Genomic DNA, 13294 nt, shown 5'->3' with positions numbered 1-13294 from the left:
AAAATACAGGGATCCATGGCATGCATTTCGTTCACCAGTTTCACTTCAAACTCTGCATTTCTAGGCTGTCTTGAAGCAAGAAAAAAGCAACTACAATGCTTGGGTCTTCATTGGCCTGGCAGCTGCAGAGCTGGAGCAGCCTGATCAGGCCAAAGCAGCATACAAGAAGGCAACTGAGCTTGATCCAAACCAGCTCCTGGCATGGCAGGTATGTGGGTGTCCAGCTTCACCTTTTCTTTCCCTGGGAAGGGACATCCTGGTGTTAAATATGGGAACAAAGCAGAGCTGAGGATTGCATGGTGTTTTGGTGTTTTCTTCAGGCTCTGAGTTCTGCTGAAGCTTCAGCATTCCTGAGGTTTGTGTTTGTGGGTCCAAGGTAAAGCCATGGGGTGGCTGTGTATGTATAGCAGGGGGAACTTCATTTTCAGTATATTTAAGTGTGTGTTTCTTTTGTAGATGAAAGAACAAAGTGCAAAGGAGAGCATGAAACAGATAGAATAAAATTCTTTCATGCTCAGAAATGTCCATGCTTGTATCTCAGGAAGCACTGTACAGTGCTTCTCTCAGAGGAGAGAAAATGTAGCTTTTTTTTTCTATCATCAACCGGATTGTTACTGAATTTTGTTGTTGTTAGTTAAAAACAGTAGCATACACTTAAAATAGGTGGGGCATGTGCATGACAGGCTGTAACAGAGAGTAGTTAAAACAGTTGTGTTATTTGGAGACTTGTGAAGCATGATGCTGCACGTTAGGTCTGTGCCTCAGATAAAACAGCCTGCATTTTTTCTGATACAATATAGATATCTTTGCAAAGTAAAACTTGGTGCCTGGTTTCAAGGTGCATTGGGATTTCCTCACTTGTTTTGCAGTCAGATTCTAGCATTCTGTTCCTGTACATGATGCTGTGGTTCTTTGGAACCTTTTTGTCATATCACTCAGCAAGGTGGTCTGTCTTTAATGCAAAACCACTTAATATATCTGGGTTTCAAAGAGCTGCAGGCATTTCTGAAGAAAATTAAAAGCTTTTCATTTTAAGAACATATATTCAGAAGTCTGTACAGAAATACCAGTGTAGATTCTGCTCAGAGATCACTCCAGTAACACTTGCACTCCAGTAAAGGCAATGGAGTAGTTTTTGTATGTAGAACTTGCAGTGTACTAATAATGCTATTGACATAAAAACCTATTTATATATCTATTTTTTTTAAGGGATTAGCAAATATGTATGAAAAATCCAAGCAAACAGACATCAAAGGAGACTTAGCAGATGTGTACCAGAAGCTCTTGGAACTCTATGAAAGGTAAAGGTTATTGAATGCTGTAATTCAGTCTTAAGATTTCTAGTTCAGTGAAGTCCTGATACACAGGACATGATTTTCCTTTTGTTAAAGCCTTACCTGTGAGTGAGTCAGCCCTGTTGCTAAGGTTTTCTGTTCTGCATAAAGTTTCTTGTCCCTTTTGATAGGGCAAACACCCTCGGAATAGTTGCACTTGAGGTTAGTAGTTTTGAAAAGTCTGTTATCCTACATGCTGTGTCTGAACTCACTGCCTGGAAGTATTTGGCTGTGATTGTCTGCATTAGGTCATTCTCTGCAGTAATAAGTAGGCTTATTTTTCTATGATTTAACATCACATGGTGTATATCATCTGATTCAAGTCTAACTCTTGGCTGTTAATGTAGCTGACTGGAGTCTTCAGTTTCTGTACTTATTTTGTATATTGATTAAATATATAATTGTTTTTTTTAACTCCAAGTACAGCAGCAATTAATAAAACTGCTAGGACCATCTAGTCTTTATTCTAAATATTTGCTTGAATATACCTCAATCCACTAAAAAATTATTTGCTGGAATTTGAAATATGTTAAATTAATATATTGAACACTTAGCTTGTTTCTGTGGGCTTTTCTTCCTCACTCCTTCCTAGTGGTGACAAGCAGAAATGGTATGATGTGTGCAACAAGCTAGTGGAACTTTATCATCAGGAAAAGAAATATTCAGAGGTAAGCTGGGCACTTTAATCTCCTTGTTCTAACAACACATTCCCACTTGACCACAACTAAATACTTTCCAACAAGGAATCCCCAGTTTTTTGGGCCACAGACCACTGAGAACATCCTCGTGCACCACAACCAGAACTGATCTTAACTTTATTCCTTTCTTTTCCACTGCATGAGACTTGGCTGCACTCCACAGAACATGCCAAAAACTTGACAGAGGATATGGGTACACTGCCTGCAGGAGTGGAACTTTTCTGCTCCATTTCCAGGAGTCCCAAATGCACATTTTCATGGAAGATGTGTGAGTCAGGAGTCCTTTACCTGGCTGGGTCAGTTCTGGGTGTCTGATAAGACCTTCAGTGGTGTGGTGGTCCCATCCTGGACTGTTCCTGATAACTTTATGCCAGAGGGAGAGCTGGAAGTGGAGCAGGAGTTGCCCCTAAGCTGCATCCCACCTAGCTCTGCCAGACCCTGAACCCTGCAGAAATCATGGCTTTTGTTTGTCGATTTACCACGAGGTGGGGCTGTTAAATCCCTGAATGCCGCAAGAGGAACGTTGCCTGTAGTCGTGTTTTAACACGTTTTTGCAGTGACAATGTTCACTCTTTCTTTGCCCTTTAAAATTCCTCATTCTCACAGGGTGGGGCATGGCCCTACTCCATGTCTTCTTCTCCCTTCCCCTTCAAGAGTGGGAAATGAAAAATTTTGCATATCAGCATCAGGATAAAGAGTGTTTATTAGCTCCAAAGCTTCTTGTGTGTACCAGTTTCTGAAAATAAGTTCAGTTTAGCATATGAAGGAAGATATGCTTACCATGTGCAATGGTAAACTGCAGATTAGGCTCCAGGGTCCTGTTTTCTCTTTTTTAGTTCTGTTGTTTTTCCAAACTGGAATTTCAACATGATTTGCTGCTGTTCTTTTTCTGTTTTTAGTACTGTAGGTTCAACAACATTTTATTTTTTCTTCAGAGTTTATAGATGACTGCTTAGCTCTCGTTTTACCATAGATTTTCTCTAGGAGCCAGAATTGGAATTCCTTATTTACTGTACTTTAGAAGGTAATCTCACAAAATGCTTTGGGACCTGATAATTTCCTTAATCAGAAACCAGGTGCATCTTGGAAATTACTTTAAATGTTACTCTGTAGTCAGCCAGAGTGTAGCCAATTCTTCAGTAATTGCAAAACTTGTGTCAAACCTCCAGTTCTTTACAGCATGGTTCCTTTGATGGTGTTGATAGGTGGCTGAAACCTGGCAGAAACTGATACAAATGAAGCAGGGGGAAGGTGCAGAAAAGGCAGAGCTACATCAGCTGTGGAAGAAGATGATCAAGCTGCTGAAGGACAGCACACAGAGCCGGGATAATAGGGCTGAGCAGTCGGTAATGTTTTTCATTCTCCTAAATACACTGACATGCACCTATCCTGCAAATGGAACCTTGAGACCCATGCAGATTTTGTGGCTGTCTCAGTAATGCTCAGCAGCACTAAACTTCTCAGGATAGGGTGGCTGATTTTACCCGTTCACAAAGCCATTGAGGGTCCAGCAGCCTGAGGTGGGCCTTAAGATACATAAATCCAAGTGTTCATCTTGGAACTCCTTCATTAACTGCTTAAGTTCTGCAGGAGTAAAGGTTTGCACTGTGGTTCTACTGCTGGGTGGTACCAGAAGCATCACTCATAAGCTTTGGCAGAGTCTAGAATGTAGACAGTCTTCAAAACAAGAAACTCTGTCTTTCCCCCCAGACTGAGAGTTAGGTTTGTGCTGTTTTTCCTTCTCTTTGTCCCTGGATAGGAGCTTTTGGGTTCAGAGTTTTCTTTTTCCTGTAGATTTTAAGCTCTTGTGAAGAGAATGTTAAAGCTAATTGGGGGGAACAGAATGATCATGCATTATACACTGTTCTCTCTTGCCAAAGTTAATTTTGTTTAATTTATCTCTTCTTGGACCTCACTGAATCCCAGAATCTCTTCCAACCTAAACATCCTGTGATTCTGTGGATGTGGAAAGGGTGGTGCTGATCTCTTCTCCCTGAGATCCAGCAAAAGGCCATGCAGGAATGGATCAAAGCTGCATCAGGAGGGGTTCAGACTGGACATTAGGAGGCATCTGTTAACTGAGGGAGAGCTCAGACCCTGGAAGAGGCTTTCTGGAGAGGCATTTGATGTCCCAGGGCTGTCAGTATTTAAGAGGTGTTTGCTCAGTGCTCTTAATAACACATAGTGTCTTTTGGTCAGCCCACAAGTGGTCAGGCAGGTGGACTCCATGGTGTAGGTCTCTTCCAACTGAAATATTCTGTTTTATGAACACAGCATTTTCCTAAAGTCATTGTTTGTTACACTCCTAATAATTATTTCTTATTTCAGCTTCTGACTGCTTTTGAGCATGCAGTGAACTCTGCTGACACTGTTCCCGGAGAGGACCACCAGAATCTCTACAAGGACTTTATTCAGTGCTTGTCAAATGTAAGGTTACATTGATCTGCCTTCATCAATGGGTAAATTGAGTATTCCACATCTGATCATTCACACAACTGAATACATTATTTTTTTCTCTTTCAAGTTTCCTCATGAAGCAGCTAGGTTGGAACAGGCCTGTAATGACATGATGGCTTTGTATCCTGCTGTGAGTTACCCTTTAGAAGTACTTTGCTTGCACTTTGTGCAGTCAGGTGAGTAGACATTTATTGGGTCTTAAATTATTTATAGTTAGTTTAGAGACAATCTTTTTTATAAGTTTTTACCCTTCATGACCCCGACACAAGTGCACTGTTTTAGGTTTATGTTACAGTCCTGCCTGTTGGGAAATGAAAAGTGCTTGGTCCTAGGAACTGCTGCTTCCTACATCTCTGTTTAGGTGGTGGCTGATGGCAAAACATTTCTGCCTGTTGTGTCCAACACTGACAATGTACAGAGTCACAGGAAAAGAATCACCTAGAGCAGCTGGAGGGCAGCCCCTCTGGGCACACAAAGGGCAGCTTCTTCAGAAGGGGGATGGAGAATGTTAAACAGTGCTCAGAGGCTGAGGGGAGCAACACTTACATTATTCTTGACACAGAAAATAGGGGAAGAAAACAAACATCTGTGAATTTATTTTTTTTTAAGAATGCCTAGTGATTAGGGAGTAAAGAGATCTGTTTAGATATTTGTTCTGAGCAGGAAAAGTATGATCTCAGGATAAAAAATACCATGGTGTGTTCAGTAGTGCAGGGATCTGAAGGTGTGTAGTGACTGTTTTCCTTATGTTGCAATAGTGTTGGACACTTCCTCAGACTACTCAATTTTGGTACCAGAAGTTGATTTTATTTCTTTTTTAAAACAAGGAAAAGAAAACCAGGAAAAAAACCCCCAAAACCTCTGGTTTATGTAAAAAGAAAAAAACTTTCAGCTTAGGTAGATGAGTACCTTTTCCAGTTTTGAAGGCTGACTCATAGAATGGTGCAGCAATATAAAACAGGAGAGGATTTTTCACTTTGATTGGAAAGGATGAAGACAAATGAGGCCCAGACTTCCAAATGAGAATAATTTTCAGAGAAACACGAATAAACTTGATTTCCTAAGTAAAAGCAGCATCTGGTTAGCACAGTTTTTGTGCACCAGTGCTCTGACAGCATCTCACCATCCCACAGCCATCTTGGGGTGATGGTGCTGAGGTTTTAGGAAGGCTGTTTGTTTATAGCTGACTCATTCCAACCACCTCAGAGTCTTCCATGCCCCAAACTTCGTGGGTTTGGGACTCATATGCAATATTAGTCATGTTTACTGAATCTAAATCAGAGGCAAACTTTATGTCAAATGAGTCCATAATTTTTAACAGAAAATTGCAGTTCAAGGACTGCTGCTGCAAGTCACAAGAGTTGCTTTGAGCAAGGACTGCCAGGACTACAGTCACAGCTAAACAGAAGTGTAAAAAGTTAGTGGCATCAGTTAAAATTAAGTTAAGACATTAGATTATGAGGTTTCACACTACAGCTTTCAGCAAAGCCATGACAGAAAATTTGTAGGCACAGGAGGCATGCTCTGCAGAAAAATTACATTTGTTAATTGTAATTAACAAATTTATTTATTTGTTAATTTTATTTGTGGCCAGTTTTGCAGTGGGCATTCTGCTGGGCTTACATAAAAAGCACATGAGGCAATTTTTATTAATAAAGGAAGTATGCCTGCAGTAATTAAACTTGAGTGTTTAAAAATTCCATTTTCAAACTGACAAGTTGGGGTTTTTCTTTTCTTTTTTGTGATACTGAGGATGTAGAGTACTTCTTGGGTTTTGGGTTTCGTTTTGAGTTTGGAGAGTGAAATGCAATTTAATGCCTTTGGGAGAAAGTTTAGTTAATAAACTCATTACTTGGAGCTCAAAGGGTAAGGGTCACATTTGTGTAGGTAAGTTGTGCTGTTGCATTTTTTATTAAATCTAAAACTCAATATAAATACTTTTATAAATAAAAATACTTTTATAAAAACTCAATATAAATACTCAAATATAAATACTTTTTTTTCTGGAACTAGGTACTTTGTCAGAAGAAGCCTTTGATTGCTTTTCTAGGCTTTTGGAGATGGATGCAAGCAGTGGTCCAGCCATCATTGGATTAGGTGTCAAATACCTCCAGGAAAAGAAATATACAGAGGCTGTTAAGAGTCTTACTGAAGGTAAATATGTGATATAAGTACTCTGAAACTTGTACACCAGCCTGGATATTCTGGAAATCTTGTATAGTGCTTCTCCACTTCTAAGTCCAGCTAGATTTTAAAAGAATACTCAACACTCTGATTAGGGATTGGAATTTTTTTAAATGCAGCTTTAAGTATAACCTCTCTCAAGCCTTTCATTGCTGTTATAGACAGCTCCATAGTATTTTATTGTGATCAACTTTAAACTTTTTTTTAATCTGTTACTGGGGAGACACCTAGATGAAGCAGTAAATGCAGCAGTAGCTAGTGAAAAATGTGGGTTTTTTGCAGTAAAATATAATGAAGCTCCTCTAATCAGCATTTCTAGACCTGAACCAAGAAGAGTTTCCTCTAAAGTCATGTAAAGACTTTAATTTTAAGACCTCTAACAATTTTATTAGGTACCTAAAAAAGAAATATCAGGATTTTTTTTTTCTCAGTAGCCAGATTTGCTAAAGAGTTGGTTTACTACTCTGTAGTGAGTTGGCAAAACTCTCTGAAAATTATTTGAACATATACAAGAGGGAAAATAGAGCTCTCCACTTACTCTGTGCTGGCCATGGAAAATTCCAAGCAGCTTATTGAAAAAGCTGTGTAAATAAGTATTTGGGATCTAAGCAGTCATGAGTCAGTCAGGGTGTGCTGTGGTATCCTGCATCCTTTCAGCCAGGTTTAAAGTAAGGTTGTTTCTGAAATGGGATTTCAGAATATTCTGCAGTAGTTGACACTCAGTGAAACAACATGGCTTGCCTAAAATCTGGAATTAAAAACTCAGGTGCTTCAGTGGAAGAAGTCTTCCATGGCAGGCAAATTCTTCTGGCTTTAAATGGCCACTGGGTGCTTTGACAATACATAAATCTCCCAGATGATTTTAATTTATTTATTTTTACATTTATGTGTAGTTCTTTGCTCATGGAGGAGGGAATTCAAAGGTCAAGGCTCTTAGTGCCAGTGAAATGTGTAATGCATGGAAATAATATTTGCCCCAGTCAGCCACATGTCGTCTTAAACACTGAACCTTCAAGGCAGTGTTCAGTGTATACATGCATCTTAGAAGCCTGGAATTTAGTTTTATTACTGAATTTTTAATTGAGGCAAGCTTGTGGGGAAGTTTCAGTGAAAAACTCTGGCCATCATCTTTTTGCCTTTTCTGGTTTCTAAGTAAAACTTTGTAAGTGTCTGCAGGCTGATGTTAATGCCTGATCAAAGTGAAGGGCTTTTTTGTTTGATTTTGAAGCAAAAGTGCACCTTAGGCCAGTGTTGTTTATTCCCTCACTTCTCCCCCTTTTTCTCTCCTGTGTATGTAATGGTAAATGCAAAAGCAAGCCCAACAGAATCTTAGGTGCATCTTTGCCTTACTCTGTGGAGGCTTGTATGTCTAAAGCAGTTTAAAAATAAAACTTCCAGAAAATAATTAAGTGTCTTATTATCTTCTTGATAATGTGTTCTTGATGACATTGTGTGGGAATACATCACCTGCCAGCTACACTGATTTTGCTGCCCTGAGCAGCATTTTTAGTGTTCAGTTGTTTTATTTTTTTTTTTTTTTTAATTTTTCTTGCATTAGGTTTGCAGCAGACCAGCCAGTGTGCAGGAGCATGGCTTTATTTGGCAGAGGCACAAATGAAAATTCACAAGCACAGGGATGCTGTCCTGTCCTGCAATCGAGGTAACTACCTGCTGCTGGGAAGAGCAACTGCAGGGACACTCCACTCACTCCATGTAGTCCAGCCAAGGTGACCTCTGCATGGCAGAGCAGAGCTACCAGACCTCAGAGTGCTTTGATTTCTGCACAAAACCTCCAGGCTTGTGCTGGTGTCTCCTGTTTCTCTTGGTTTGTGACAGCTGAGAAGCACCTTCTGCTGGGTGGTCTCAGGAAAAGAGAAAATGCTTGGCTCATCAGAAGCAGAAGGCTCTGTAATGGGTAATACTGAAAAGGTTTGCATATTCTGGTGTGCTTTTTCAGCTGGTGGTTGGCTGACTCTGCCCATTATTGCCTAAAACCTCAGGAGCAAGTGTCAGAAAACTTTGTTCTGGTAGACTTCATATTTAGTCTTAAAAAAAAAAAGAATTTAATCAAGCTAATGTAAACTGCTGAGTGCTACAACCTCACTATGAGCACAAGTCTTCATCCATGGTAGCTGAGGGGGGTTACTATGATATAGTGATGCACATCTCATCTCAACAGAGCCACTATCAGGTGGCTGCAAATGAAGAGGCAGCCAAAAGGGGCTTTTCTCTGACAAGGACAAATACAATTAAGAACTTCTTAAAGATGTGAAGAAGTAAAAGACCTGTATAAAGTCTGGGGAAATTATTAAAAGCAAAAGGAAGTCCTTGCCAGTGAGCAGTGAGGGAGGTTCAAGAGGTTTAGAAGTTTGGGTGTAGGAAATGCAAGAGCAGAGTAAAGTAGGTAAAAAGAGATTTATTGCACGAAGACTGAAAATGAGGTGATTCTTTTTCCCATTCTGGGTGGAAAAGCTCAGGCTGACTCCTATACCATGGCCCTTCTCTTCAGTGGACTCACCAGACACCTTGTCTGTGATTATATCATTGATATAAGTTCATAGAATCATAGAACTGGCTGGGTTGGAAGGGACCTCAGAGATCATCGAGTCCAACCCTTGAACCACCGTTGCGGTTGCTAGACCATGGCACTGAGTGCCACATCCAGTCTCTTTTTAAATATCTCCAGACACGGAGAATCCACTACTTCCCTGGGCAGCCCATTCCAATGTCTGATCACTCTCTCCAGAAAGAAATTCTTTCTCATCTCCAACCTAAATTTCCCCTGGCACAACTTGAGACCCTTTGTGCCCTCTTGTCTTGCTGAGAGTTGCCTGGGAAAAGAGCCCAACCCCCCCCTGGCTCCAACCTCCTTTCAGGGAGTTGGAGAGAGTGATGAGGTCTCCCCTGAGCCTCCTCTTCTCCAGCCTCAACACCCCCAGCTCTCTCAGCCTCTCCTCATAGGGTCTGTGCTCGAGTCCCTTCACCAGCCTGGTTGCCCTCCTTTGGACCTGCTCCAGCACCTCAATCTCCTTCCTGAACTTCCTGAGGGGCCCAGAACTGGACACAGGACTCAAGCTGTGGCCTCACCAGGGCTGAGCACAGGGGCAGAATCCCTTCCCTGGACCTGCTGGCCACGCTGTTCCTGAGCCAGCCCAGGATGCCATTGGCCTTCTTGGCCACCTGGGCACACTGCTGGCTCATGTTCAGCTTCCTGGCAATCCAGACTCCCAGGTGCCTTTCTGCCACTCTGTGCCCAGCCTGGAGCTCCCCATGGGGTTGTTGTGGCCAAAGTGCAGGACCCGGCACTTGGAATGTTGAACCTCATCCCATTGGGATCATCCCAACTCTCCAGTCTGTCCAGGTCCCTCTGCAGAGCCCTCCTGCCTTCCAGCTGATCCACACTCCCCCCCAGCTTAGTGTCAGCTGGGAATTTGCTGATGATGGACTCAATCCCCTCATCTAAATCATCAATGAAGATATTGAACAGAACCAGGCCCAACACTGATCCCTGGGGGACACCACTAGTGACCGGCTGCCAACTGGATCAGCACCGTTCAGCACCACTCTCTGGGCCCGGCCCTCCAGCCAGTTCCTAACCCAGCACAGGGTGCTCCTGTCCAAGCCACGGGCTGACAGCTTTTTCAGGAGGATGCTGTGGGAGACGGTGTCAAAGGCTTTGCTGAAATCCAGGTAGATCACATCCACAGCCTTCCCCTCATCCACCAGACGGGTCACCTGATCATAAAAGGAGCTAAGGTGCTCAGACAGGACCTGCCCTTCCTAAACCCGTGCTGGCTGGGTCTGATCCCTTGCCCATCCTGCAGGTGCTGTGTGATTGCACTGAGGATGACCTGTTCCATGACCCTGCCAGGCACTGAGGTCAGGCTGACAGGCCTGTAGTTTCCTGGGTCCTCTTTCCAGCCCTTTTTGTGGATTGGCGTGACATTCGCCAACTTCCAATCATCTGGGATGTCCCCAGTGAGCCAGGACTGTTGGTAGATGATAGCGAGAGGCTTGGCGAGCTCTTCTACCAGCTCCTTCATTACCCTTGGGTGGATCCCATCTGGTCCCATAGACTTGTGGGGATCCAAGCATCTTAGTAGGTCACTGACTGTGTCCTTCAGGATTACAGGGGGGGTGTTTAGATTCATGTCACTTTCTGTGAGCTCTAGAAGACATCCATCTTCAGGGTAACCTGTCAACAGTTGCTCTAAAACAAGTCAGGAAAAAATATCACCAAGGAACTATGAGATACTGACCTAGGACTTGACCAGGGAACATAAAGATAAAACTGCTGCAGTACCAAGTGGTTTATATAGCTTCTTGCAGAAACCATTTTGGCACCCAAATGCTTTGCAATTGATACAGAGTTGACCATAAATTTTAAAAAGTTTTCTAGGAAAGACAGGGAAACCCCTGCCAAGTCTGATCTGTTTGGTGGCTGCATTAGTTAAAACTGAGGTTATAGGCAGCAAGCCTTTTGTATAGTTTTTTGGTGGGTTTTTTTCTGTTTTTTTTTTTTTTTTTTAAGATTACATTGGAGGAGTTTATGAGAACACAGAGAAGGGAGGTGTGATAAAGTCTTCTCTGATTTCCAGGTGGTCATTGATGAGATCTCTAATATGGCTGTAAAGGAAAACTGAAGGAGCCTTGGGTTAAGAAGCAGAGTGGTAGAACCACACATTGAGTGGTTTTCTGTCAGTTTTAAATAAGTTAAATGATAAACAGTGTGGTACTTTCTTCAGGCTTGCAGGAGGTGTCCCTGACATCTGCACCAATACCTGTGTTGTTCATCCTCCTTGATGAATGTTGAGTAGTGAGGTTATAACATTTGCTGCTACTCAAAGCAGTCTGCAGAACTCTAAAAGGAGATTTCCCAGAATTGAGTAACTAGGAGTTAAAATACTGAAAAAAAATTCCATAGTCCTAAATGCAAAATGATGTGGTTGTGGGAAGAGGTATTCCCACAAAGCTATCCTGCAGTCTAGTTGAAGCAGAGAGCAGAAAGGTCCTGCTTTTGTATGAAAAAATAGGACTTTCTTTCACCTCCTGTACTCTGCAGGCAAGACAAATATTAGGAATTACAGGGAGGGGAATGGTCAGTGAAACAGCACCAATGTGCAGTTGTTTTTAAGAACTTCAGCAGCATGCTGACATCTTGAGAGCAGTTTTGGTGCCCTCTCATTGCTTCTTAAAAAGAAAATAATAGTAGACGTTAATAAACTAGTGAAAGGGATGATCAAATGTATGGAAAAAGCAGCATATGAGAGCAAGAATGTAGCCTATAGAGTTCTTTTCCAGCCTGGAGAAGAGCTGGTTTTGAAATCTTTGAAATTGCAAGTGATGTGGAAGATAGATAAATAGCAAGTGTTTTGTTGTTTTTTTTTGTTTTGTTTTCCTGTGTGAGGTCGAGTTAGTACCAAATGAAACTAGAAGCTGGCAGGCTCAGAAAAACAGAATTTTGTTTCTCAGTGCAAGGTTTAAGTCAAGCTAAAAGATGCTGTTGTTGTAGAAATTTTCTTGGGAGGGCCAAGGAATGTGTGGGAAGTGGGACAGAATTCTGGGGAAGCACTGCTTTATGTTTGGCTTGTGTTACTGGCTGTATCAAGTCAGATGAAAGTACATCATGTGTGAAAATAAATATAGTTAATTGAGTTATTCAGGAAGTTCTTGCCTTTGGAGAATGCTGGAGCTACAGCAGATGCCCTCATTCCCTGAGGTGAGGCTTTGCTGTGTATTGGAAGAAGTAACCAGTACTGCCTAGAAAGGTACCAAGCTGCCTTTGCACAGGTGCAGAGTTAAATCCCTGCTTTCAGTAATATTTTTACCTCAAACCCTGAAGTGTAAAGCAACCTGTTTATTGAAAATTCATTGTTTCTTCAGAACATGGGTAAGAAACATGTGACATTCTATTTATAAGCCTACCAGCTAGGAAACAATCAGTCTTTCTGCATGTCTGAGAGGACCTTTCTAAATTTAGTTTAGCTTTTCAACCTGGATATAAATTTTACTGAATCATTTCTTCAACATGGGAGAGTGCAGTCAAAAAAAATTCTGTTAAGTGTTGCTCTGTTATACTGAAAAATCATAATTATCAAGATTTAAAAAAATACTAGGAGCAGAGGTGTTCCTTGTATATCCTTTTTCTGGTTTTCCTTGATGAAACCTTTCTCATGTCAACAGCTCTTAAGGTACTTGGAACTCCTGGGGGTCCTACTCTTCGGCTGAAGAACCTTATCCTTAGGTTGAAAGCAGAGGCTTTGATTAAAATTGCTGGTGCTGATGCTGCAGAAGAAGCCATTAAATCACTTGAGCAGGTATTTCATTGACTAAAATGTGCATACACATTTTATTTGTAAAAGTGCTCTTGTTTTCTGTGCTAAATACTCAAGCTGTGTATTTCTCCCCTTGCCTTCCTTTTACATTCTGTGTGTTTTAGGCACCTCTTTCCAGCTATGGTGTAATCCAAGCACTCATTCCTTTGGTGTTTTTTCTTTTTATGCTTTGCTCTAACACCTTTTCTGTCAATTCTGATTTCAGAAGCTGTCACTTTTAACCTTGTCTGTTCTTGCTGAGTGCTGCTGTGCTCTAGGGCTGTTGCTCTTCATTTGAGTTGTTGTT

General features: G+C 41.6%; 1 protein-coding gene across 5 annotated transcripts in view; it reads left to right on the top strand.

Moving 5' to 3' along the window:
* The window catches only part of TTC37 (tetratricopeptide repeat domain 37), a 50922-nt gene that overhangs the window by 3179 nt on the left and 34449 nt on the right, over positions 1 to 13294 (top strand). For all 5 annotated transcript variants that reach the window (XM_030467223.1, XM_030467225.1, XM_030467227.1 and 2 more), the window contains 9 exons: positions 65 to 208; positions 1210 to 1301; positions 1927 to 2002; positions 3238 to 3378; positions 4361 to 4459; positions 4557 to 4665; positions 6503 to 6643; positions 8232 to 8333; positions 12857 to 12990. In XM_030467223.1, the coding sequence (XP_030323083.1) occupies positions 65 to 208; positions 1210 to 1301; positions 1927 to 2002; positions 3238 to 3378; positions 4361 to 4459; positions 4557 to 4665; positions 6503 to 6643; positions 8232 to 8333; positions 12857 to 12990 (1038 nt within the window). The remainder of the gene's footprint in view (positions 1 to 64; positions 209 to 1209; positions 1302 to 1926; positions 2003 to 3237; positions 3379 to 4360; positions 4460 to 4556; positions 4666 to 6502; positions 6644 to 8231; positions 8334 to 12856; positions 12991 to 13294) is intronic.

Source organism: Calypte anna, chromosome Z (assembly GCF_003957555.1).
Source record: "Calypte anna isolate BGI_N300 chromosome Z, bCalAnn1_v1.p, whole genome shotgun sequence".
NCBI lineage: Eukaryota > Metazoa > Chordata > Aves > Apodiformes > Trochilidae > Calypte > Calypte anna.
This window is presented reverse-complemented; position numbering and strand designations above follow the sequence as displayed.